Source organism: Oenanthe melanoleuca, chromosome 3 (genome assembly GCF_029582105.1).
Source record: "Oenanthe melanoleuca isolate GR-GAL-2019-014 chromosome 3, OMel1.0, whole genome shotgun sequence".
Classification (NCBI taxonomy): domain Eukaryota; kingdom Metazoa; phylum Chordata; class Aves; order Passeriformes; family Muscicapidae; genus Oenanthe; species Oenanthe melanoleuca.
The window spans coordinates 72,712,803-72,740,025 of record NC_079336.1 but is presented as its reverse complement, the minus strand read 5'-3'; the positions used below and the strand labels follow the sequence as shown (position 1 = coordinate 72,740,025).

The 27,223-nt window shown below is 35.1% G+C and overlaps 1 protein-coding gene across 10 annotated transcripts in view; it reads left to right on the top strand.

The window, feature by feature from the left end:
* Positions 1 to 27,223, top strand: part of QKI (QKI, KH domain containing RNA binding) — a 149,216-nt gene that overhangs the window by 46,953 nt on the left and 75,040 nt on the right. For all 10 annotated transcript variants that reach the window (XR_008839992.1, XR_008839991.1, XR_008839994.1 and 7 more), the window contains exon 3: positions 14,997 to 15,113. Coding sequence is in view for 6 of the 10 variants with exons in the window: in XM_056486219.1 (XP_056342194.1) it covers positions 14,997 to 15,113 (117 nt within the window). In the remaining 4 variants the exon portion in view is untranslated. The remainder of the gene's footprint in view (positions 1 to 14,996; positions 15,114 to 27,223) is intronic.

Here is a 27,223-nt window from a genome sequence, read left to right as displayed (position 1 = left end):
ATACTGTGCATCTTCATCATGGGGTTTAGTTGCTCGGTGAGATGCTTTACTGCTTTATTTTTAACTTTGCTTTTGAAAGAGTGCTATTATGGAGGAAAAAATAGTAATTGCTATTTATATAGTACTGCGTTGAGGTCTTCTGATTTGGAAGTGTGCAGTTTCCGTGTTTCCTCCCTTCCCATCTTTCAACGTGGAAAATAAATATACTTTTGCAACTTAGAAATATAAAAGACTGAATAATTCAGCATACAATCTGTTGCCTTAAAGGGTTGAAGAACTTCGTGTTAAGTTCCAGTAACTAATAAAATAAAATGTAGTGGGTACTGAGCACCTCTTCTTTGCATAGACTTGAATACAACCTCAAAACCTATTTCTACAAAGTCAGTTTTTCTTTTTGAGAGGAGGAAAAGCAAATGCATTTATCTGGTAAATTAAAAGAAGACAATCATGTCTCTTAAGTACAAGAATTCCATTTCTGCTTAGTGTTCTTAACTAGAGTATCACTATCTGCAGTGGTGCTCCAACTTAAATATATCTTTCTCACTTCTAATTACTGAGAAATGGAAGCAGTCTGCAGCTAAATTGCCAACTTTAAGTGCCTTGGGTAATGTCATATGTAGTCACATCTAATTAAAAGGTATTATTATGGAAATTAGTTGTTGGACTGTATATCCTGAGGATCCTTTGTTATTGGAATATGAATTTAATGATGTAAACTGTGAGGCTTAGAGGGCACTGCTGGATCCTACAGTTAGGTTTGGAGAGTGATTTACACACAGCAAACTTGTTAATTCTCTAGATAAATGTGTCACGATTCCCAAGTAGAGCATGGAACTGAACAATTTTTACTCATCTTCTGGTGTTATTGGAACTGATGTCTTGTCACTGCTCTGAAAACCTCATCTTACTGAATAGGATGAAACAGATTATTCACTATCTTGCTTAAGCATGCCTACTATTAGATTGTTCCAGGATTTGATTTCCTGAGAGAGTTTCTGTTAACAATCTTTCAATTACTGTTTAAAGGTTTTTATGACCACTTAAAGGAGGGAACTACCAAACTGTTCTGTGGGCCTTTAAATAATTGCAAATGGGAATCTAATGATAACAGAGATTCCCATTTTAAAACCATGAAATTGTTAATTTGTCTATCTTTACAGCTTTCTCACTTATGTTGATAATTCTAAGCAATTTAAAATCCAATTATTTCCAAAATACGACAGTAATTAGATTAGTGTTTTTATATGAATAGAACATGTAGCATAAAAAAAAAATCTTTGAGGGATATTATTTTAGCTATTTGAAGAGGAATTGAAACTGTCCAGTTAAGATTCTCTTTAAACTTGTGGCATGAGGAAAAGGGTTAATGTTAAAAACAATATTAAATGGAAAGAAAATGTGATTTTAGATTATATTATAATGTACAAAAAGTATTGAGAAAGCAGAGGCAAACTACACCGTTTCTAACCAGTAAAGGTTAGTGCAGAAGTGGTGGGAGGGAGGCAAGACCCAGACTGCTTTTTGCCTGAGAGTGTTTGACAAGGCCTGGCTTCTGTCTCTGGTAACTGATAAGGTCTCAGCTTTGTTGTTGTGTGTTCTTGTAGCTTCTGCCTGCTGATCCAGCCCGCAGTGTTGTCAGCTCAGTGAGGAATGTCAGGAGGCTGGAGCAAAAGGGACATTAAATGGTTGACACTGAGGCATGGCAGTAAATGAGATGGGAGCTAAATATATAGGTTTGTGACATTCTAGCAGCTGGCTAAAGTCCTGCTGTTTGTTGCTTGGGTATACTAGCCTTAAAAAGGAAGAGAATGCATTGTAGCACGGAGAAGAAAAAAAACAGCTGGTGGCTTATCAGTCAGCCCTAATGACAGAGAAGGTTAAAGAGTTTGGAAGGACAAATCTTGAAAGAGTGCTTTTATTAGTAACATTAAATTTTTAATTTGACATGAGTACTTCTTATAAAACTACTCAAATGTTCAGCATAAAAAAGACATGACTGCTTTGTTTGTTGTCCAAATAAAATTACTTTTAAAATTTGCTTATTTTCTTCTGATTCAAGCAGTTTGTTAGATGATTTTTTACAGCAACTTACTTTGTGTTTTCTTGCTCCATAATGGGACACTTGGAAACAGTTTGATACTTGATTAAGTATCTTGGGGTTAATGCTTAATTTAGAAAAAAAAAAGCTTATTTTTGTTACAGCTGAAAGCATGAATGCCCTCAAATAAGGTATAAACTTTATATATCTTAATCCTCATCTTCATTAGAGAGATAAAAAAGTGCCATGTGATTTAAATAGGATTTTATCTTTGATCCACTTTCAAAATGAAAGTTAATGTTTGGAAAAATCTGTGTCTAGTTGCTTAAAAGCTTTGTATTTGACATATAACTTAAAACTATGTCTGGTTCTTGCAGTGAAGGCTGTTTGAATATAAGCTTGAAACAAGTACAGCATCTTAGTCAATACATTAGTTTTGCTTGATACTCTTTGCTGCTTCTTCATATCTGAGATTTTTTACAGTTTCTTCTCAAGAACCTGTTTAGTTCTTGAACCCAGACCTGATAGTTACCGCTGCCTTGTAGCTGGCTCAGAGAGAAGAGCAACACCTGGTCTGTGGCTCCTCAGCAAGTGAAGTGATAGTGAAGAAGCCTTTCTGTCCTCTTTTGTAGTCACAGTGTTGGTGGCTCTAGCAGGTCCCTGAAAGCAGCTGTGGGATAAAGATATGGAACTGTAATAAAGTTAAAGCCTTTAGCAGAGAGGACTTTCCCTTTTTGTTTCTGCTGTTCCTTGTGCTGTGGCATGCTCTGACAGGATGAGAAGAAATCAGGAAATTCCAGATCTCCTCTTAGCAGGAATTGGTCTCTGCCTTTCCTTAAAGTTTATTGGAGTGTTTGTGGAAGCAAGGTGCGACCGAGCAGCTTAGTGTCAGCTTTTACAAACCTGCAACAGTGAGAGCTGGGTCTCATTTGTCTTAATGTTAAATTAAATGCTCCTATAATAGGAGCAACTTCTGCTTGTGACAGTAGCACTGTCAGTCTGGTTTTCTATAATTTTGAGATAGTCTTGCATTAATTTATGTGTTTGTGTATGTTTTTCTTCTCTGTAGTACACAAAAGTTCAGGTGGATTGTACGTAGCAGGATGATGCACCAGATAAGGTTTTCAGGCCCTGAATAAAAGAGATTAGAGAGATTTGAGCTGCTTTGCTCAGGGAGTTTGATGTATTGTGTGTAGGCAGAATGGCTTTTTTTATGTACCTCCATATAGAGAGATTTGTGGCTGTGGAGCTGTATAGTAATTTGAGTCTTCTCTTGTGTTTAGTTCATGAGCCATTTCTGAAGTGCTGGGTCCCTTTTTTAATTAGCACAGCAGCTCTTCATGGATCTTCATTTTGAATTCTGTGACTTGTTTAGGCCAATGCCAATATTACCTATGTGTTATGTTATACAAAAAGATTGGCATAAATATCAACAGAATTTAGCTAATCTATTAGACTTGCCTTTATTCTTTCTATATACCTAATGCAGTTTATAGTATTAGGTTTTTTCCAATGATTGTTTCATTCTGCACAGTAAAAAACAGAAGCACACAGCTTTTATAGCTTTATGTTAGAGGTCAGTAATTTAAGAGTTATTCTTAAATTCTCTCTACCTTTGTAGTCTGTTATCTGACTTCCACTGCTTCTCTTGAAAGGAGCTTATGGAGTGCAACATCTTCAATGTTTTGAAATTTCTTGATTCTTTGATGATATAATGTAAGGTCTTACAGCAGCATTAATTTTCACAAAACAGCATAGATCTCCCTTTAGATTTGGATTGCTTTCTACATTCCATCTGAGGGTTCTGTTATCTTAATGCCAAAACTGTATGGGGGAGGTGTAATTTCTCTACATGAAAATGAAAAAAGATTTCTTACTCAGTCCTAGGACAGTAAAGCTTCTTAGCATTCACTTAATTTTGAACTAAATGGTAAATCTCTTTGCATAACTGTTTACATCTTGGGTTAGTTTTTAGAAAATGATACTGAAACAAATATTAATTAGATGTGGTAATTTGCCAAATCTAGAATATTAGGATATGTATTTTTTGTTATACTGTTAGACTGATCTTCAAATCGGTCAAAGAATTGCTGAAGAAATTATGTTAGCTCTTCAGCAGCTAATCTGGGAAAACAATGCCTTTGAGATTAAAGGTACTACTGTTAACATAGAAATAATTTTTTTCTTTTTCCACCTGTGATAACACATGTATACAAAGTGTTTAAAAATAAAGTGGAATCTTTTGCCTAGAGAATCTGAAAATACATTTTCCAGGAAGACTATGTTAGTATTGTTTCAATGAATGAATATTAAGTTGGCATCCTAGATAAAACTTTGAAGATACTGAGTTTTGTATATACAGGAATTACTACATCCTGAATTCTTATGCCTGTATTTTGATGATGAGTTCTGACACATACCTGTTTCAAACAGATGACAAAAGAAAACTGTATGTGGCTTCTCTGATTAGTTGTAATGCATTCAGCCAACTATGTGTAGCTACTCAGATGGTTTCGTCACATTAATTAGCATTTCAGTGCTAAAAATGAAGTTTTAGATAAATACCTAGCTATTATTATATTTCATTAAATTTTTTTCAATACCTGACAAGAACAACGCCAACTATTAATTTAAATTTACTCAGGTCCTCCTTTAAACTGCAGGTTTAGAATTTGGAGAAAAAAGTTGTATCCTTCACTGTATTACTTTTCGTTTGTTTTTATCTTTTAATCTGTTCTTTGAGATTTCTTTGTTCTTTAATCAAGAAAGCTGTATTACCATTATTGAAGTGACCTGGAAAGCTACCCTGATTTATATTTTATTTGTTTCATTTTTTTATAGATCTGGTCTACTGTATTTACATGAGGTTTGTAAGGCTGTTTGTCAGTTAAACATGCTCTCAAAGCCTTCAGCTGAGGTTATTAGAGGTGAATGATGTGGATTTAAAGGATTTAGTAATTCATTCTAAATCCCAGCTATACTTTTAAATACTTTTTTTTGGTTTTTTTTTGTGTTTTTTTTTTTTTTTTTTGTTTTGTTTTTTTTTGGGGGGGGGAAGAAGCCTTTTAAGCATTAGGATCTGGTCTGCTGGGTAAAAATGATATTTTATTGACATCACGTGGATAATCTGATTTGTCTAGCTTACTCCTGCAGTGATCAGAAAGATTCAGAGCTTTTTGAATGATCACTACTGTATCAGTGGCTGATATTCTGCTCAGTCAGGAACAAATGCAAATAATCTGAAATAATCTGTAATGGGCAAGTCAACTCTACCAGCTAAGCTAACATTGCAGAGTTATTGTGTCTAAATTGTGCCACCCTTTTAGAGTGGTCAAGGGGGAATGGGTTTAGAATTAAATTACATGTTAAGAAGAAGTTCCTCACCCTTGGGGTGGTGAGACAGTGGAACAGGTTGCCCAGAGAAGCTGTGGATCCTCTATCCCTGGAAGTGTTCAACGCCAGGTTGGATGGAGCTTTGAGCAACCTGGTCTAGTGGAAGAAGTCCCTGCCAGTGGCAGGGGTTTGGAATTATGGTCTTGAAGCTCCTTTCCCTAGTTCTATGATTTTATGAAGTGCAGTAAATTGGTATTTTTCTTTTAAGATGGTTATGTTGCTGTGGTGTTGGAGCTTTAATTGTATGGTGGTACTTCATAAAAACAATTTAGTTTTTATTGTAGCAAGCAATATATCTATTAAAATTAATCACCCAGTTAATATGACCTCGATTTTCTATCTGAAATTATATGATGTACTGTTGATTTTGGCACATCCCAGAACACAACTGGAGGTAGTATTTCATCTGTTGAATAAATTACAGTGCCAGAATATAGGTACTAGCAAAGAGAACTTAATACTTGAGTAGGACTTAGGGTTACTCTTTGAAAATTTAATGCTTGTGATTCTAGTAAATAACAGAACTACTTGAAATGGCAAAATAGTAAATTGAAGCAAATCCGGATTTGTCATATTAAAAAATCCTGAAAGTTCTAATTTATTGTTCTACCTGTTTTTATGTTACTTAGAGAATGTCACCTAAGTAAGAAATAGTAGGTGAGTAATTTTAAGGTAGATCAAACTATTTGTTATAGCAATCCATCCTTTAAACCATTAAACATGTATTGCTGGTGTCCAGGAAGGGAAGGCAGCAATTCTTAATCCTACAGAACAAGATGCTACTGTTCATCACTGATTGTTTACAATCTTCTTAATAAAGTTTTACTGAATAACATAGATAAATTTGTATCAACATTTCTTATTAAAGATCATGTGCAGAGTCTATGTAGGCAAGGTCTGTTTCCTGACTGTCCAGCAAATGTCAAATATTGTGCTCAAGTTTTTTGAGCCAGCTGACTTGAAGCATACGTGTGTTCATTCAAGAGATTTTATTTGGTTCTGAACATAATGTGAACAATTCAGTGTTTGAATTGTAGCTTTCTAGATGAGGTGATTTAGAGGTTAAACAGCATTGGACTGACTCATGCATGTCATGAAACAAAAATACCCCAGTACTTAAAAGAGATTTAAGTTGTTGTCTCCTGTTCCACATAGTGCTTAATAATAGGTTTGATAAAATTTATGGAGATGTTTCTCTTTTCTAGACATCCCATAGAATCTGTACTGTTCTAATTGACTTAAGAAACTGTGTTTAAAAACCCAGTTAAATATAAAGTAATTTAAAGGAAGTTAATATGTTACCAAAATTACTCCTACACTAACTGCATTATGTAATACTGAAATGTAGTTCTGGGAAAGAGTAATAGATACAGGTATTTGTATACAGACAACTCATTTCCTCTGTTATGAGCTGAAGTTTTCATTGGAAAGTCTGCAGTGAGTAATAGGCAAAGCCTTTGCACTCATGTGTTCATTTTCCTCCAGATGCTGATTTTTTTTTTTGTGTAGTATATGAGACTTCAAAACGCTGAATATTAACTTCGTCCTGCTGCACAAATACTGTGTTTTATTAATGTATTACAATTATCTTCATATCCTTTGTTTTTGCATTAATATATATTTTACAAATGTTTTTGAACTAGACCACACTGGTCTTATTCCCACAATAATTATCAGTTCTTTCCCATAACAAGACAAGCTATTATCTGGCTTTGATGTTGAAAAGTGATTATAGTAACTTAACTAGAACTAAAAAAAAAAAACAAACAAACCCAAAATGCCCCCAACATTAATCTTTGTTTAAAATGTATGCAGTGTACTAAAGGAAGATGGAACCAATCTGAGTGCATTACATATGTAATGAAAATTATGCTTAGCCATTTAATACACTAAGGAAAAAATATTTTCATTATCTCCTTTCTAGGATGTTCTCCTCTTTATGACCACTCAAATTTGAGAGAATTAGAACTATTTTAAATATTTTTGCTATAGTGACCCTTTTATTAAATGTTGGGGATTAAATTGCTCACTTGAAGTAATCTCAGAGGTAACTCAATAGATGTGCTAGAAGTTTCGATTTATTTTTTTTTTTTTAATCTAGCAGAAAGTACCTAATTAAAAATATGACAGATCCTAATTTTCTGGCAGTTCATATTCTGTATTATATTTTCAGTGTCTTAAAGATTTTATTTTTGTGTTTGAGTGATGAAAAAATTATTTAATGATAATTTTTATGTATAAGTTGCTTTACAGCACAGCATTTCTAATTTGCTACTTCACTTCATCACTTAAATGTTTCAATAGTTCTCATTTAGCTTTGATTATAGATCAGATACACACCAATTGTAAGTGGATATATTTGACATAAGCAGATGGTACATATCATGCTGATAGTCAGTACATGTGTAATTTGGCCTTTACTTGGCTATTTTGCTTAGAAAATGTGCCATATTTAGGGATGGAGAGAATGTTTCTCATGCATTGTCTGCAGCAATTCTATTACCAGTAGTGGGTGGGTTTAGTAGAGGCTTGGGGAAACAACTTCACATGTTGTCACTGGCAGTCTTAACACCTACCTAAAGTTAGTTTGAGTGTAAAACTTCTAAACGTGGTTACTATTGTCTGTGTTCAGTGTATTGACAGTGATAATACCATCTGCTTTGTCAGCCTCTTCTCCCTTTAAATCTCATCAGATAATCTGTTTTTTCTTAACCATGTTACAAACTTGCCAAATTCTGCCAGAGCACATTTAATCCTCAAACTGCATGTTAATGCAGTTAATAAAAGATTTCCCCATTTCACCACTCTTCTTGAAACACTATACTTTTCCCTCTTGATTTCTGAAATATATGCAAGTAGCTATTTATGTAAACTTGGCCTTCTTTGTTTTTAGTTAATCTATAATATGGTCACTGAGTAAGTTGTGTATGGGATGTGCTTGTTTTTACTTGATAACAGTTCTTACTGCTTCAACAAAAGCTGTGTAGCTTTTTTTTGTTGAGATATGTGTGGTATTGAATCACTGAAAATACTTAAAGGCATGAAATATATCTGAGGTTTTGTCTTCATGGGAAAAGAAACTTTCTGTTCTGTTAATCCCAACCTACAAAAAAATGTAGTGGCAACATCTTCTGTATGGGAGGAGATAGTGGCAACAGTTTCAAATATTTAAAGAAACTATTTTGACTGAAAGAAGGAGGTTTGGGCAGTAAATGTTAGCTGAAATGTGATGTATTTAATCCATAGCTGCTATTTTAATGGCAAAATACATGTGTGCAGGTGTAAATGCTAATTCTCTTACCAGTACGTGTGTGTGTTTGTACACTTACATGTACAGAAATACACATCACTACAGCTGCTCTTGTAAAAAAAGCCCAACTAACCAAACATCCCACCCCCCCAAAAAAAAAAACAAACAAAAACAAACAATAAAACAAAAACCAAAAAACCCAAAGCAACAAGCAAAAGCCAGGTTTTGGACAAAGTTGTCATTGTGGAAATGGTTATATGCTCATGATATACTAATGGAGTAAATATGAGGTAGGGTAAATCACCCATTTGTCATTTCTTTTTTCCCTATGAAATGTTGCAGATTACTTTCTCAGAAATTCATTCTCTAAGCTTTATTTTCTTTATTAAACACTTAACTACCTAACTGAAAGTATACAATCCTATGGGTTAATATGCTGTATTTTGTTTCCTAATACCTCAAGTGGTTTTATGCTTTTTTCAAGATAGAGGCTTTCAAAAAATCAAATCAGCTGTATGTGTCTGATTTATTTTTTTATGATTATCTAATACTCAGCTGAGAGCATTGCAAAATTTTCTAAGAAATGCAGAAAGATAACTATATTACCACTATCATAAAACAATATTCCTTTAAAAAGAGGACAATGAAAAAAATTAAACCTAAATTTGCTAATTTTGGTGGGTCAGTGAAAGCTTTATTGGATTCAGAGTCCATTTTTGTAATTGTTTTGTCAGCATAGTGGTTTTATTTGTCTACTGCTTTACTATTTCCAGTTTGCTTGCATATAAATGTTACAATTAAATGCATTAACTGATTTCCTTTGTTAAAAACACAGATGAAAATACATACTTGAATTTAATTGTATCTTCAATAAATTTATTAATCCTTGGAGTAATGTTAATCTTGCTCACAGGGAGTACTGACATTAAACAAACACCATTGTGAGTGTCATACACATTCATCATGCTTTGTTTTGAATGCCTTCATTGTCTTGCAGTTCCTTTTTGTCTCTTCATTACTCCATTTCCATGGTTGGCATTTTAGCCTATGACTCTGTCAGATTAAGTTATCTCCTGAATGGTCTTGGAGTATGACTACTGCAATCTGAAGACATTTCTTCTGAAGTGGCTAAACTGACTGCTAGTATTGCTTCTTAAGATAAAATTACCAGATGCTCTCCATTATAACATCCAGTTTTCAGTTGCCTCTTAACCATGACATATTTTAACCACTGAACCACGCAGAGTCCTGGTCTTCAGATGTGTTTTATTTGGTGTGGAAAATCATATGAAAGTGAAATGAGCAGGAAATGCTGCACTCCATAGCTTCAAAAAGCAAACAAACCACCAGGACATTTTAAACCACATTTTTGGGATTCTTTAGTTTGTTTAATGTATCAGTATGCAATCTGAAAGTTCATTTGACTATGGAGAAAGCTCAATATAAGGTGTAGTTTTTTCTCTTGATGAAAATCCACTTTCAGCTGGTAGTTATGTCTAACATGACTAGGCTGTAAACTAAAACTGGGAAGAAATATGTCTAAGGGAAGGTGATGCTGCTTGCTAGCTGATTGAGAAGTCTGAAGTTTTTGTACTGCTAACGATTTAAAAAAAAAAAGGAAATTATATGTAAAGGTAGTCTCAAAATTGAGAACTTTCTTTCATATATGACATAGCTATACTGAAGCTGCTTTCTGCAGGAGGTTAAGAATTAAATATCATCAAGAGTGGACATTTATGATTACAAGTACTCAGTTGTAGTAATTACAGCGGGTTTAATAGAATTTATGTGTTTTTTCTAAGCTGGGCATCAGAAGGTGAAACCAAATGCTGGATTACCAGAAACATAGATACATTGCAAAGCATTTGTTATGAATAATTAGTAAAGAAAGGGCTCATTTTTTTGTGTGTTTATACTATTTTTTCTGAATTTAGCTGCTTATTTTATCTTAAAGTATGCGTAAAGTCAGCATGAAGGGTAGAGCATCTTTTGGTTTTATTATAATGAGGAACTACTCATTATACTACTCCTACTACAGGAGCTTTTCTTGAGACTTTTTAAAAAATAATGTTTAGGCTGGGTATGAAAAGTACTCACAGCATACCTAAGAAACATAATAGCTTTTTTAAACTTTTCTTGATTTCCTTAAGTAGAAATAGACTTGAAGAATAGCTTGTTTTGGCTTTTTTCTGGTGATAAGTAACTGACTCTGCAAAATCAGTGTTTAGTAAGTCACTGGAACATTTGCTAATAAGATGGTAGAATGAATGAGTTTTTAATTGAGTTAAATAATTGTTTGATCAAATGCATGTGTTTATGTTCATGCTAGATTTGTATATTTCAATCAAATTGGATTTTTTCAATTAATGAAAAAACTCCCTTAATGAAGTAAAGAAGATTTTTGTAAGTTAAATTAGTTCTTGTCACATCCTATTTTCATATTTCAAAGGAAAACACAATATACAAGAGTCACAATGGTAGTATGAAATTTAGTGCTACTAGTCTGCCTGAAGTTCCTCAGATTTTAACATGCATGGAAAGATCCTTCAACAGTGCATTTCCCATACTGTAAAAGCCGGACTTCTATGTAGTCTCTCATTAATCAGCAGCTCTGAGACTTTGACATGGTTCATTCTTGCTTTTCTTTACTACTTTTGTTCTGGGTGTGAGGAGTGGTGAGGACCATAAAAGCAGCTGGTCTGCTTAGGAAATAGTTGAATACAAGATTTTTTTATCAGGGGGCTTCTTATACAGTGGACTTGTGAGGTAGGTCACCACATAGAAATTTTGTTGACTCTTGAGAGTGCCAGTTGCTGTAGAATAATCATTAATATCCCAGAGTAGGTAAAAACATTAGGATTTGGAGCAGCTTTTTTTCCCAATACATTTGTTCCTGCTTAAACTTTTGAGTATCAAAGATCCTCATGTGCAGTCTCCCAAGCTATGCTGTCTGTCTCTTTTCTTTAAGGGTGTTTGTTTTGGATATCTTCTCAAAAAGGGCAACAACTGTCTTACATACCAGCACGATCCAGCAGTGTTTTGTACATGCTGAAAACTTCAAAGATAAAAGTTAGCAGTCTAAGGGAAAGTGCAGATGATGATGCAGAGAAAAGCGCAGAGGGAGAGCAAGACAAGTGTACCTGGTTGAAACTTGAGCAGCTGAGCTCCACTAAACACTTGTAATTCTTTGCTTTTAGGGTGCTGTTGAGTTTGTGTGTCACCTTCTTCTGGAGGTTGTTTCCTTGGTTGTGATTTTGAGTCGAGGAAGATTTGAGCACATGAAAATAAAACTTGGCAAAACAATTGTGAAATACCACTAGTGGAAATTTTACATACAAAAATATATTGAGTGTAGAGAGATACTAATTGTTGTGGAAGTGATGTCTTGGTCCAGGCTCTTAAACTGCCCAAAATGTATCCTTTCAATAAATACCTGCTTTATTCCTTTTGCTCTGTCTAGTCTCTGTTCCAGGTCAGCCTTTCCAGACATCAGTTCGAGAGACTGACTTCATTTGATTGCTTTTTCTGTGGTGTTGATGTTAGAGGCAGTTAATCTTAGCTTGAGCCACTTCTGGTTAATTTTTAACATAATCTCATTTTTCAACATGTGTGAGGTTAGATACATTCTAAGTAGTGCAGCCTTAAATTGGTCAAATTGATTTCTGAACCTCTGCTGTTTCTATATTAGCAATTCTCTGGGGGTGAGGTGAGTTCTACAGTACTCAAATGCAAAGTGAGAAACACTCCCAGAAATTAAAGGGAAATAGTCTTAGCTTTGTCTCTGTACAAATGTTAGAACAAACAGTATCCCTGAACACAGTTGTGTTATTTATAGAGAAACAATGCAATGATGAGTGTGATTGGGTGACAATATGAGACAAAGAGCAAGAGAAATAGTTAGATGTTAAGAATGGTCTTCTGAATTTGTCAGATGTCTCATTCTGATGATTCTGTCTGATGGTCTAGCTGGCCTGACAGGTAAGAGAAGCAGTAGCTGCAGATACATCTGGATTCTGACAAAACTGTCTGACATGAAGGCTTACTCTGTGTTCCTCAGTTGTGGTCTTGCTGGTCACTGCTCTGTCTCCAGAAGAGTCTGAATTATGTTTTTCTATGAGTTCTGAGCTCAGACTTTTAAGATGGTTGTCTGAGGAACTGAATACTGACAGTGATACATTGGTACAAAAAATAGGTGATCATTTGTTAAAGCAATACTTGACTTAATCTCTGATGATCAATTACTGATGAGTCAGTTAAGACTGCACCTCAGGTGGGGTCCTGCAGTGTTCTCCTTCATCTTGTATCTCCAGCACATTGAAGAAAAACTGGTAGGATAAAAAGTAAGAAAGAAATTAATTCATTACCAAATGCTTTTAAAGATGGTTTTGGATTTTAATTCTGTCTTGAAATTACTGTGCCTGAAGTCAACAATGTGGAATTCATTACACAAATGTAGAGCAATATGCTGTTGCAGGGGTGCATAAAAGTTTTGTATGAATATAAAATTAGGGGAAAGGATCAAGGCTGAGGTAATAGAGAAGAGTATTTGGGGACAGTGAATGTTGAAACAAGCATAAGAAGTGCATTTTTGAGGGAGGGGAAAAAAACAACCTGGGATGTGTTAATAAGATTGTGGTTTATAAGATTTAATTGTTCTGAGTAACTTAACATTGTTGAGATCGCAGTAGAAGTACTGCCTTTTCTAGGCATCCTGCTTTTAGATATGATCAAATTCTAGGGCACAGCTGGCCAGTGGGAGCAGGCAGAGGTTTGAAAGGAATAGCTATACAAAAAGACTCCAAGTGTTCATACATACAGTTTGGAAAGAAAAGGCAGGGTTGAGCTGCCTTGGAACAATTTATAAAGGCTCTTTATAAGGAGCATATCCTGAGAGTAACTGGTAAAGGAACTGGTTTAACATTTAACAGATTGTGTTGCAGTTCTAAGTCTGTGAATTCTCGACTAGAAATTCTAAATAATGTTCAGACGACATGAATAAAGTTGCAAACTTGAGTAATAGAGATTCCTCCCTTTTTTTTCTTTGTATCCTGTATCGTTCTATTTAATTAATTTTTATCCAAAGTATGTTATTATTTGTTTATTCTTTTGTTCATTATCCAAATCAGTGGAACGTTAGAGACTGCTGGGAGATGGAGAATAATCAGCTTGTGTGTTGGTTAAAATATTGATTTAAAGTCAGCTTTGCAATATTATTTTAGCATTATCGGTGGAATGGCATAGTGTGCAGAAGTATGGTTGGGGAGAAAAGCAAGTAAGATACTGTTCATGTAAGACAGTGGTACAATTCTGGTATTAAACATGGAATGTGTGACATGCAAGTTTTTAATAATATTTCACGGTTGAACTTTATTTCCTGTAGCTAGTTCATTGCTTTATCAAGGCATAGTGGGTGTTTCTTTAATTTCTTATGGTTCACAGTTTCTCTGTGTTCGCAATTTCCTTCTGTCTTTACTCCACACCCCCTCACCTCCCTATAGTTGATTCAGATTTCATAGTATGTCTTTGTTTTCTGAGCTTGCAAGACTAAATAACTTTGGGAGTATATATTCCCAGAATAGTTTAGCTGCTGTGAAACACTGTTAATTTTCTTAAAGAACTTTAATTTGCTTGCATTCGTAATTTCTGCTTACTCTTAAATCATTTCTGGTCTTTGGTGTTTCATAAGGATTTCAAATATGTTGAGTTTTAGTATTCAAGCCCAATTTTAATTAGCTAAAGAAATGAAAGCCAACAACTTCTTCAAAATTCCATTGAATAACTTTGTTTACCAGAATCTAAAATATCCAAAGCAGAATTTTACAGTAGAGTTTCTGTTCTTTTAATTTCTTCTTTGAATGTAATGTTCAGTCTGAAATTTCTTAGTTTATCTATTGTTTGAGCTGCTACTTCATCTTTGCACTGCAGTTGTCACAGAGTACTGCTCTGTGTTCTCAGTGCTAACATCACTTAGTGCTTTTTTATTTATGTCATGGTTTTCAGAATGTGTGGTTGAAAATAATGAGGGAGAGCAGCTCAGAGTTTCTGTAAAAGCCTGTGCAGCTTAGTGAGGAGGAAATTAAGATTTCTGCCACTGCTGATGTAGACTACCTGATGTTACATCTAAAAGAACTAGTTTCATCTGAAACTTATATCCTCAAAGTTGGGGTCACTTAATGTATGAAAACAGTACCTCAGGCATTTAGTGTGATGTCCAAACCATTAAACACTTGTTACTTATAGACATAGAAATACGTCTTGTTAATTTTAAATTAATTTTCTTTACTTGATTTTATAATAATTTTTCTTTTCTTTCAGTTTAACTTTGTTGGAAGAATCCTTGGGCCCAGAGGACTAACAGCTAAACAGCTTGAGGCAGAAACAGGATGCAAGATAATGGTCCGAGGGAAGGGCTCAATGAGGGACAAAAAGAAGGTAAGGTCTTGAAGGACAGTGTAGTTTCAGATGCATAATTTTGTTTTCTAATGGAGGATAAGCTCATGTCTCTCATGTTCTTACTATTATTCTTTTTTGTTATCTAATGTCTTAGACAGACTTAGTAAATAACACAGGCTGTCCTGAAGAAATAAAATGTACATGCTCCATAATTCTGCACCTAGGAGTCTAGCAATTATAAAGTATTCTTAAGTAATAATTAACTTACATTTGTGTCACATTTCACAAGGTAAAGGTAAAAATGGAAATTAAATGTGTTTTTCTAGGAAAGAGCTGTTAACCTCAAAGGTCTTATTTATAACTTTTTTGTATTTAATTTCCAAAGTAATGATTTGTGCATGGAGTGTGTGTGGATTGGGAAAAAAAAGAGGAGTTAAATGCATTTCTGGCAGTCACTTCTGTCTGAGTGAATCAAAAAATACTGTGTTTCTGGTTTTGGTTCGTTTTGTTTTCAGGTGGAGTTGCAAAGTAATTAGGGCTGTTCTTGCCTTGTCCTGCAATATGCAGGCTCTGCCCATGTGAATAGGGAAACTGTGTGATAGAGCCATCCTGGATGTCAGGTTGCTCTTGTGGTAACTCTGTTTTTCTAGGTTTGTTTTCTAGCTATTTACCTCTACCTCTGGCTACTGCTGCCGAAGTTACACCAATATCTCCACTGTAGTTTTGAATATGTTCTCTTTGTTCCCAGAAATACAGTTTCTTTTGGTTCTTTTTTAGGAGAACCTCCCTCTTTTCCCTTACATAATCAGCCACATAATACATTCTATTGACACATATATAGTACATAAGAATTACAATAGAAAGTTAATGTCTACCCTGTTAAACATCTCTTCCTTCTCAAAGCTTATATGTTACCTTCAAATTCCATTTAATGTCTCTTGTTTTCGTAATCTGCTCTAATACTGTCACTGTCCTTTGTCTTATCCTACCATTGCTGTAGATTTTGGATGTCCAGGTTTCCTAGGACCATGTCCAGGTGGCTGCTAGGTGTAGTGTCCTCCTACCACTGTGCTTCAAAACGTGTCCTGTCTTGTGGGGAGTCATCTCTCTCAACAGCTTAGGCAGATTTATTCTCTGGGGAAGTATTTTTGGACTGATTTCCCCTATTCTCCATGCCTCCTTTTTTTTTTAATTGTACTTTTTGATGATTCACAAAGAATAGGCAGTGGGAGTTACCGAAGTTTTGTATTTAAGAAGTAGATTAGAAGAACTGAGACCACCTGAGTCACCGGGTTTTTTTAAATTTAGTAAGAAAAAAAAAAATAAAATTCTTTCAATAAGGACAAGTGTGGCAGATCACATAAAACCTTGTACACATTAAAAACTAGAAATTGATCCAGTCAGCACTTGAATGCCCACTAGAACATTCGAAGTTGGTTCTCTCATAATTTTTAAAAATAAAGTACTTGACCATTGATAATTTAATGAGATAATACTGCAGTTAGTGTGGAAGGTATTTGAATGACATCTTATTGTAATGTATTTGTATATCAAACAGTATGATATAGGTTGTAAACCAGTGTTGAGTGCCAAATAATTTTCTTCAGAAAACTGATTTTCATGCCATCCATTCTTAATATTTTCAGCTCATTTGCTCTCCTGAGGTGATTTGTATTGGTCATTAGTTTACATTTTTCAGAGCAGACTTTCTGGTGCTATACCTCTGTTGATGAAGTAGGAAGAATTTTATAATCTTTGAGTATAATGCACACCAGTAAGATGTTTATTGTAAAAATAATGATTTGGAAGCTGATTTCAGACATGGCAGTCACAGACAAAAGAAAGAATTGATATCTGTCAGTCTGGGGCACAAGTATACTTCTTGCTGTTGACTGTTGCCTCTTTTCCTGGTAAATTATACTTACAGATGAACTCCCTAGTTTTGCAGTGCATTTAATGATAACCACCTTTTTTCATTTTCTCATATGGCTTCTCTCTTTGCAGGTTGTACTGCAAAATGCTAATGAACATCAAAGTATAAAATACAGAAGTAATACTGTTTTTTTCATGACAGGTTCAGATACACTAATTCTTTTTTTAAACCCTTTCTCTAGAGTCACTGTTGTTTAGAAAAGTCAGTATTTGAGATATTTTTCACTGAATAGTTTTGAAATTTGGAGGAGCTAAGAGATTCAGGTTAATTTTTTATGTGTAATTTGTGAGTATAATTTATAGTTGCAAACCCGATTTCCCAGTGGTAATTATAAAAGAAAATTTATTGGTTGTGGAAAGTTATAATTACTAAAGCAGTGTCAATTTTAAGTGTCACCTCCATGGCACTAAACACATGAATAAACTGTCCATGTACTTTTCCTGCCTTGCTAGTGGTTGCAGAATCCAAGAGAAAATACAAAGACTGACATGCTGGAAAATAAATTATCCAGATATGCTCTGCAGAGAATTTTGCTTTGCTGTGTGGTCACATGAAAGAAGTAATGAATTAGGAATCCTTGTCATGTGACCAAAACACTTGAACTGGCATCAAATCTTGAAACTTGCTGACAGATTCTCCCCAGAAAGCAGGGGAAATCCTCAAATAGTTCGTATTTGAGGCTCAGCTGGTAATCAGAACATCTCTCTAGGCAGCTTTCAACAAATTTAAAATCAAAACCTTAATTACTGAGAATACTGTGATTAGAGCCTAGGGGTACTTGAAGGAGATCATTGGGAAGGGGAAAGGGCATTCATCAAAAGCTAATGAATGTGTAACTTTATTAAGACCAAGGTATTTTTTTGCTTGGTCTGAATGGACATTTCATTAGGTAGAGAAGAAAACTAGTAACTTGCACACTGGTTAAAGAAAACTTATAGTGATGACTGTCCAGTGATGGATAAGCAACACATTTTTTTTAACGTCTCCCCGTCTTAAATGAATTCTGTAAAACAGGCATTGGTGTGCCCACAGGGAGTCAGCCCTGTGCTCTGTAACACACTGCCATTTTCTCACTTGAGAGGGGTGTGAAGCCCAACAGCATCAGCCTGCTGACTTGTGGCAGCCTTGGTCAACACCACTGTTTTTTTTTCCATTTCTTTCTAATTTTGGACAAGAATCTCCCTAGAACAGTGTGTGATGAGAGATCATCATTCATTTTTACTTCACGAGGAAGCCATCTCATTATGATACACAGATTTTTTTTTTCGTAAAATTGGTAGTTTCAGATAGAAGGGCAGACAGCTGTGCAGTTCTGAATTTGAATAACTCTGTGCCTTCATCTTCTGTAGCAGCTTTAAGTCTGTTGCACTTCACTCTGTGTTAGATGATTTGAACTGATTCATGGTTCTGACCTACTTGTTCCAGCTTACTTGTTCCTACAATCCTGTTCACCTTGCAAGCAAGCAGAAGCACAAGGTTTCATGAAAGATGCTCTCAGTTAGTACCAGTCTTCACCACTGACTTGTGCAGAGTTGTTACAGTAAATAGATAATTTCATGTCTTCATACTCTCCATTTTTCTGGTTTTTTAGTATGGCTGAAAAGGAATTTGAAAAATCCTGACCTTGGTACCTGCACAAAGTTTGAGGAAAACACCAGACAGGAGAAATTCACCTGTCTTGAGATCAGGATATTTTATTTGATTTACATGCTGTATGGTATTACATATTTGTAATATTTTTTTACCTTTTAGGCTTTATCATTTGATAAACTTCGTTTTCCAATGGAAAGGCTTAAACATTCTCTTTAGTTGATGAGTGATATTAGTGACATCAGATAATACATTGTACTGTTATTGCCACCTTAATTAATTATGAGATGCTTAGCTTTTATATTCTGTGAAAAGTACTATGTTGAACAAATCACAAAGTTCTGGTGCTGACATGCATGTTGAAATGGAATATATTTAGCATATGGGAGGAGATGAAGTTGTTCTGTGTTTCAAAATGGAAGGCTGACCAGCCATCACTGATCTTGTGTTCTGGGAGTAAATTGCTTGGCTGAGGCCTGTCACCTCCATCACATGCCTCTACACAAAAGCATGCCCGTGGTGTTTGACAGTCACATGTGCCTGTGTTGGCAAACAGTCGCTTGGAATGGCAATTTAGAAAAATTTTGTAACTAGTTGCAAAGGTGGAGGTTTGATTCTTTGTCAGTACCTTTAGGAATATTAGGGGACAGACACATGTGAAAGTGAAAGCAATTTTGTATTCATAATAAATTACTAGAATGACTGGCCTTTTATTAAAAAAAATAAAAAATCCCTTTTTAATGATGCTGATGGAGTTTATGGAGGTAGGTCAGATACTTACTTTTACATTTAGAACTATAACTAGCAGAATCCTGTCAACTTCCATCCTTAAGGATGCTGTTTATTAAAATTGACCTCTAGGTACTGGAAACTGACTGAGACAGTGTGCTGCACTTCAGCATATTTGAGATGCTGGGTTCTGCTTTGTTAATTTCTGTTGCAAATCAGAGCTGCAGGTAGTTGACTGCTACATTCATTTGAATTTCCATCAACTTCTGTGACTGTCCATTAAAAGCCGCTGTATGAGCAGGCTCCTTAGCTAAGATTGAGACATGGCTTATACAGTGTTGTCCTGTATCTACTGCATTCAGGTTGGAAACTCAGAACAGAAAGTTACTTATGGCATTCAGAATCAAGTGTTTAAGATACTACCCTGGGAATAACAAACTTCAGCATCTTCTACAGTGGTATTTCCTCTGAACACACATTTTCATAAGCATGTATGTCTTGATTAAGTTCGATTTCTCAAACTGATCAGGCTTCAGAGACTTTTTCATGCTGAATTTTTGGCTACTGCAATAACTGGCCTTTCATTTTTAAACTAACTGTAAACAAACAAGTATAAATGTAAGCTTATATAGTCACTGTATCACAGCATCACAACAGATGTTTTAGAATATACTTGGTGGTTGATATTCCTTTATCTTCCTAGAGGTTCATTTTAAAACATAAAGTGTGCTGAAAATATTTTTGGTTGCTTATAAGCTAATATTTTTATTTTTTTCAGTAGTGAGTACTTTAGAAAATGGGCTTTTTTGTTCCAATTTCAAAACCTTCATTTCATTTGTAACTAGGTATTTTGAATACAGAGGGAATTGTAAAGCTGAATTTTATTGTTATTATTTTTATTAAAGAATTGTTAAAGCATGGCTTTTTTTCCCTTATCACAGGCAAATCAGAGGCCTCTCGAGTTTTATCCCTGGTAATATTTGACTCAGTGACCCCTTCAAGAGTCTACACTATTAGTTAATAGCACAGGCAAAAAATCACAAAAAAAAAAAGTTCTCTTACCAAGTTACTGATTTAATTATATAATTAAATTGTTAAGATTAGTGAATTTTTAATTATTTTCAATAGAATCTTTACTAGATAGTGGTGAAGCTAACAGATGTTATTTCTCACTGACAGCAGACCCCTTTTAAGCCTGTTCATGGGGGTTTTGTTTCCAGAGTTTCTAGAGTATTATCTTGGAAATCTTACCCTCATATATCTTTTCTTTAAGTAAAAAAAATGTTCAGTTCACGATGACAGGAGTGAAGAACACTGGCACAACTTAGCATAGTTATGTATGGGAATGCAAATTTTACAAGAGAACATTTTTCTGAAGTTTTATATACGATTTGACAAACACTTCTTATTTGAAGTAATTTATTTCAAGAGTATTTTCATAGCAGCCACGGGAACACTCTTACTTTCAAGAGTAGAATGGTTTTATTTTGAAGGGAAAAAAAATTAGGTGCCTGAGGACCTTAAAATTATTACAAGGCAATATTAGTCTTTCAGAAAAAATTACTGATATGTATCTGATGCAATGCATCTTTTGGATGGTTTATTTCATACATACTTTTGCTCTTTATTGGCTACATACCGAATAGATACAGTGTATATTGGATATATTTCCACATGAGCTCAATACAATTTGCAGATTCTAACTCTGCTAAGAAATGGGTTTTCCTATGTGTGGAAAGTAGCTGAAGCCTTTGGCTATGATTAACTTTGCTATCAAAAATTCATTATATATCATTTTGTTCTGAGGGCAGTTAAATTGGTTATTGAGCTAATTAAATATGGAAATAACTGACTTTAACAAAATACTTCTTTTTAATGCCATTAAGTACATTCTACAATGGAAACTGTAGAGTGTTAGAAGTGTGATCAAAGCCTTGCTAGTTGAAATCAGCTTGTATTATGCTTTCCTTCTGTTTGTTTTTCTGTCAGTTCCCTGTGAGGAAAAAACCCTTATGAGCAAGCAGTGAGTGAATCTAGATTATTTTGAAATGGGAGAAAAGTGGCATGAAGTGTAGTGGAAAAAAAGTATATCAAGGGACTCCTGAATCATTGCCTGAACATCTGTGTATAAACAAGTCTGGTTTATAAATTAAAATGCTCTGTCTGTTGAACAGGAATTGACTCATCCTGTAGCATGGCAGAAGTTCTCTTTCTGCAGAATTACTCCTAAGCTTTTGTGAGGTGGGAAGCACAGAGAGTGTTAATTGTGTTCTGAAAGGGTGACCAGGTTTCAGCTCACAAAGTTTTGTATCTGGCATTTGAATAGAAGTTTTGAAAGGCTTGGGAGACTCTGCATACAGAATTGTTTTGAGAGGCTGACGAAATTGTCTGCAAACATCCATCTGCATTTTACTTTGTGTAGCAAAGTAGTGAAGCAAGGTTTAAATAATGAAACAGTACTGCAACCTGAAACTCTTTTCTTGCTAACATTTCTAACTTTCTTAAGATTTAATGCTGTGATAATTTTGCTTACCAGAAATAATTTGTATTCAGGTTTGTGTTTTCAGTATGTTTGTTTAGTATTATGCAACTGTGCTTGCAATTCTGTGTGGGAAAGGCCATACTTAGTTTGAGGCTTGAGGGAATTTTCTTGTGCCTGCATGAAGATTGAGTCTACTTAAATGTGGGAATGGAGTTAGAGCTGCTTGTTTCAGGGGGAAAGCAGCATGCCTGTGTGATTCCTGAGTAGCTGTCAGTGCCTGGCAGTTATTGGTTCTCTTCATTTTTTAGGTGGCTTCTTTAGGCAGGCAGAATACAGGCAGGTGGTTGTTTACCATAGTGGATATGGCTCCTCAGGGTCTTATTTAGCAATTTTATTGAGACTGATAGGAAGGCTCTTTAGCATGGAGTAAAAGAGGGAGCACAAAATAAGATACCACTATTGCTGAAACCAACTACTTAAATTGCTAATTGAATATTTAGAAGCTAGAGATATTTGACTTGATGCTATTTTATTGTTTTCCAAATAGAGACAAGTGATCTGTTTCATTGCAGCAAGGTATTGGATTCCTTGCCAACCATATAACAAAGTGTAATTCCTAAAACAAGTGATCAGTTTGCCATTTAAACTTGTTTATAGATGGTGACTTTCCTTAGGGTTTTGGCTTAGTACTAGCCTTTGTCATGCCTAGACTTGGATTGAAATGGATCTTGTTAATGGCAAGCTACACTTCTGCTATGCATATACCATACATTAAGCATATGAATGAAGTTCAGGTGGCTGTGTAGATGTTAATAAGGATGTGACAGTATCCTCATTTTAGAGTTTATCCAGCTATAGTTGCAATATTTTATTGTTTGTTTAAGGTAGAGGGAGGCATTTATTGACAGATGGTTGGACATTTTTTGTTCACCTTTCATCAGAGTATTTAGCAGCTTCTGTCTTCTATTTTTTACAGTTTTTCACATCTTTTTGGGCAGTAAATGAGGAATGCTTTGATAAATACAGGACTCACTGAAGTGCATGCACACTGAATATATCTTTAAAAATTTGCTTACAACTCAAAACAGTTTTGTTTAAAGTGTGTGCTAAGTATATGTATGGAAAGATGAAAGCTTATTTAAATGTTTGGTAAGGCCTAGTACACAAATCTGTTTTTCTGTTAGAGAGAACTTGCTACTTTTACAGTAGTAGAACATTCCAAGCAGTGCTTGGAGACTGTTTAACTTAGTAGAATCTGATATTCTGTGTAAATTATCTGATTTAAGTGCCACAATCTTGCCATGGAACAAACACAACACACAGTATTTATACTTTCCTGATGCATTTGTTGATGTTAGTGATTCTTGAATGTAATTTGACCCATAACTGAATTCAGCACTATATTCCTACATGACAAACAAAATCTTGTCCTAACCTTAATAACTTGAAATGAAGAAGACATCAGGCTGGTGCTGGGTGTTGAAAGATCTGCAAAACAATGACTGCATTCAGGCAGGAGCTTACATGGGCCTGACAGAATGGTTTAACTGGCAGCTGAAGTAACAGGAAAACTCTGGCTGTAGGAAAAAAGTTGGAATATCAAATTATTGGTTGGCTTCATAAGAAAGTGTTACAGAATTATGTACAAAATTTGATAAGAATGGATGGAATCAGTACAGGGAGATGTCAGTATAAAAATGTCAAGAATTTGACACATGGTGCTGGGAAACACCAGGATGTTTTAAGGTATGAAAGACTGAAGCTTGTGGGGAGTGACCATAGGTATAGTACTGTGGAAAGTAACTCAAAATCATTTATGGAGCAGTTACATTTTCACAGCAGAAGCTACAGATTTTTTTTTTTTTTTCTTACTGAGTCTTACATAGAATCATAGAATATACTGAGTTGGAAGGGACCTTTCAGGATCATTGAGTCCAGCCCCTGGCCTTGCACTGGACACCCCAAGAATCACACCCTGTGCCCAGGAATATTGTCCAAATGCTTCCTGAACTCTGCCAGGCTTGATGCTGTGACCACTTCCCCAGGAAGCCTGAGTCTCCCTCCTTTCCTCTCTTCTTCCCTTCCACCCTCCTTCCTAATGTTTCTGCTACTTTAAACCTGAGTGACCTTTTCTGAGTTCTTTTTTTCCTTCCCTCTTTCATTTCTTTGTCCCTTGTTTCATAAATTATATTCATTTTCCTTGATTTTGCATAAGGTTCCTCTTAGTTCTCTCTAGAAATCTTCTCTATTTTTTTCTATCTTGGTCTTTGAGTACCTCCTTCTCATTGGTCATGGGCTTTATAAATTATTGTAATAAAATGAAGGTTAAGTTCTATGGTGCTTCATTTATTCTCTGCAAATCCAATTAGATGGTATGAAAGTGCACTAAAATGAGTTTTAGTTTCTAGCAACACTTTATATATTTGCATTATGGTAGCAAATGGTATAAACACTGGTGTTTAAAAACAAGAGTTGTAATTGGGGAATCTGAGTAATGCAGGCAAGGAAGATTACACCATGCAGAAGGAAATAATGACACACTTCCCATGCTACTAACTAACAGTTTAAATTATTTAGCATGCATGAGACTGTCTGAATGGGAAGAAAAAATCCAACAGCAAAAATGTATGAAGAAAATTATTTCCTGAGAGTCAGGGTGATATTGCAGATTCACCAGTTTGCTTGCCTTGAAGTTACTGGAACATGAACTCTGAGTGCAGTAGCTTTTGAAGAGGTGTGGAGAGTAGATAGCAAAGTTGCTCTCACACTTGGCTAGAGGTTTCTGTAGGTAAGTTGTAGGTGTGACATGAGGAATGAGGAGAAATAAAAGGTTAAGATTAATTAGTGTCTCAACTAGAATTCTTGAATCTTTTTTAATTCCTGACACATCTAAAAATAAGTGGTGTAATTATGAACTAAGGTGTCCTTTCTTTTATGCTTCGTTTTCCAAGTGTGCTAGTGGTATTTTTGCATGCACAAATGAAAGGGATTTTTCTTCAAGAGAGAAGAGCAGCCTGTTGATTGAGTGCCTTTAGCTGGCATGTGGGCAGTGAGTGCATATAACTTAAATGTTTGGATGCAAATACTTCTGTAAATTGTTACACTATTTTTTTTTTTCTATCTGGTAAATCTGATGTGTTACTTTCTTCCTAATCCGTAAATTGTTACACTATTTTTTTTTTCTATCTGGTAAATCTGATGTGTTACTTTCTTCCTAATCTTTCTGTAGTGTTCTGTGATCATGTGCTGTGGCACAAGGTTGATATGATTATTTCCAGTGAGGTCTGAGTTTCATGGAGGTTTTTTTTTAAATCGTTTTATTTGATATTGATTTGATATTGGTATTGTGGTGATTTCTTTGTTGGATTTTTTAAAACACTGTGATAGTGAAGCAGTGACAGCACTGGGTCCATTCTGTGGTAAAGTTGCTGTGAGCTTTAGAAATGGCATGTTTCTCTTGAAGAAGAAAGAAATAAGTTTTCTGAAAGATGGGATCCTTAACATAATTAATAACAGCTCTGCTGCTGCTTGTGGGCTCTTGGGAATATTTTTATAAATGTTTATCTGGACTGTTCAGTCCTGCAGCCACACAGAAACAATTAATGCTTCTGTGGCAGTCAGAGTGATAAAGAATTGAAAACCACATTTTCCTGACTTGAGTCCACCTGAAGGACCTGACTGTTTTAATTGATTCACCTGAAGGAATCATTTCAGAGACACTTAAGCTTCTGAGCTGTTGATTTCAAATGTTCCCATAATTACAATCATATGTATTCAAGGGAATTTAATTTTTAGGCTATTGGGGGTCTTGGCAGATATTTTAACTTGCTTGCCGAACTTGTAAAATACACTATTACTGATACATAGTTTCACAAACTAAAAGCTAGTAGTTGACAAATCTTAGATTTCAAATTAAATTTTATACAGTGTAAGTAGAGGTTTTTCTGTGTTGATAAAGTATGTTGTAGTCGCTTTCCATCTAGTAAATGATCCATAAATGACCAAGCAGTCTTTGAGGTGGCTGTGAGATACTCCTATGTTTCAAGTTGACAATGCTGGAATTGAAAGTTCACTTAAATTTTGACTGACAAAACCACCTAGAACTTAAATCTGTTAGTTCACATTGACTCACACCAGCATGAATCAGAAAAGGTCTTAAGATAAGCTGTATTACAAACCAAAATAAGTGATAAATTTTAAAGTTACGTGGTTTGTAATACTGAAGCTACTCTGGAAATTAGCATGCAGTGAGGACACAAGCATACTGCAAATACTGAAATTGGTTTTTGCAGCCTGAGTAGTGGAATTTTTCAGTATCTAGCCTTTTAAATGATAAGTGCAATTTAGCTTGAAATGTACCTTTTTGGAATAGCTCATTTGGTAGTAAAATAAACCTTCCTTAAAAAAAAACAAAAAAGCCCTAAACAAAACAAAACAATAAAACCCACAAAAACAAACAAACAAAAAACCCCAAAAAAACCCACTTCCAAGAAAAATCAGATTTTGCCTTATCTATGTTCTCCTGCAGAAACATTTTGAAGAGGAAAACACATTTACTATTGATTATGTGTTTCAGCTCTCTTATGGAAGTCTGATCAGGTTATTGCAGGCTTCAGACCTCTTACTTGCAGTCACATATATGGTTCATGTGAAGAATGAAAAATCTGCCAGGTAGAATAAGGTGTAATGATTTTAAGTAGGTCCTTACTTGGCCCATTACTTGTGTTCCTGTTAAACTCAGTTGCAACTGGCTGTTTCTGAAGTCAGAGTATTAAATGTTGTAAATTTGACTGGACAATGCTGTATCACCAGTCTTACCAGATGCAGAAATTGGCAGGAATGTGGCATTTTCAGTATGCTTTATAGATCCTGCTATTTCACAGCAGATACAGGGTTTCCCAGTGTCTTCTTGGAGAGCCATGTAATAGATGAGGGAGTGTTTGCAGGGGCACTACTGGGAGGGAATTATTCAGGTTTCCCTGTCATCTGTATCATTTTTTATGTTAGGCTGTAGTGGGTAGGAGTTCAAATACACAGGTTATATTTGCTGCTCAAATAGTTGTTTATAGTGACCCTTAGGGAGGAAGCAACAGAAGGAATATAAACATTGCATGGGCAGCAACAGCAAGCTGGTAGGCAATGAGTTTTACCTTACTGGCTGCTTAAATAAGGCTCCTGTATTGGAAGGGGAGGGAAAGAGAAAATTTAAAGGGAGGAGAAAAAAAAAAAAAAAAAGGAAATTGAAGACCCACAAAATTTACAATAATTTGTCACGTGCATACTCATCCGTTAGCTCATAAATGTCAGTTGTTGTAAAAAGCCTCTCCAAGTTTTTCTTGATTCTGACTTTGCAGAACGTTTTGGGACCTACAGCTAGGCTGCAGAGCTAAACTGATTTTTTTTCAGGTTTTTAAA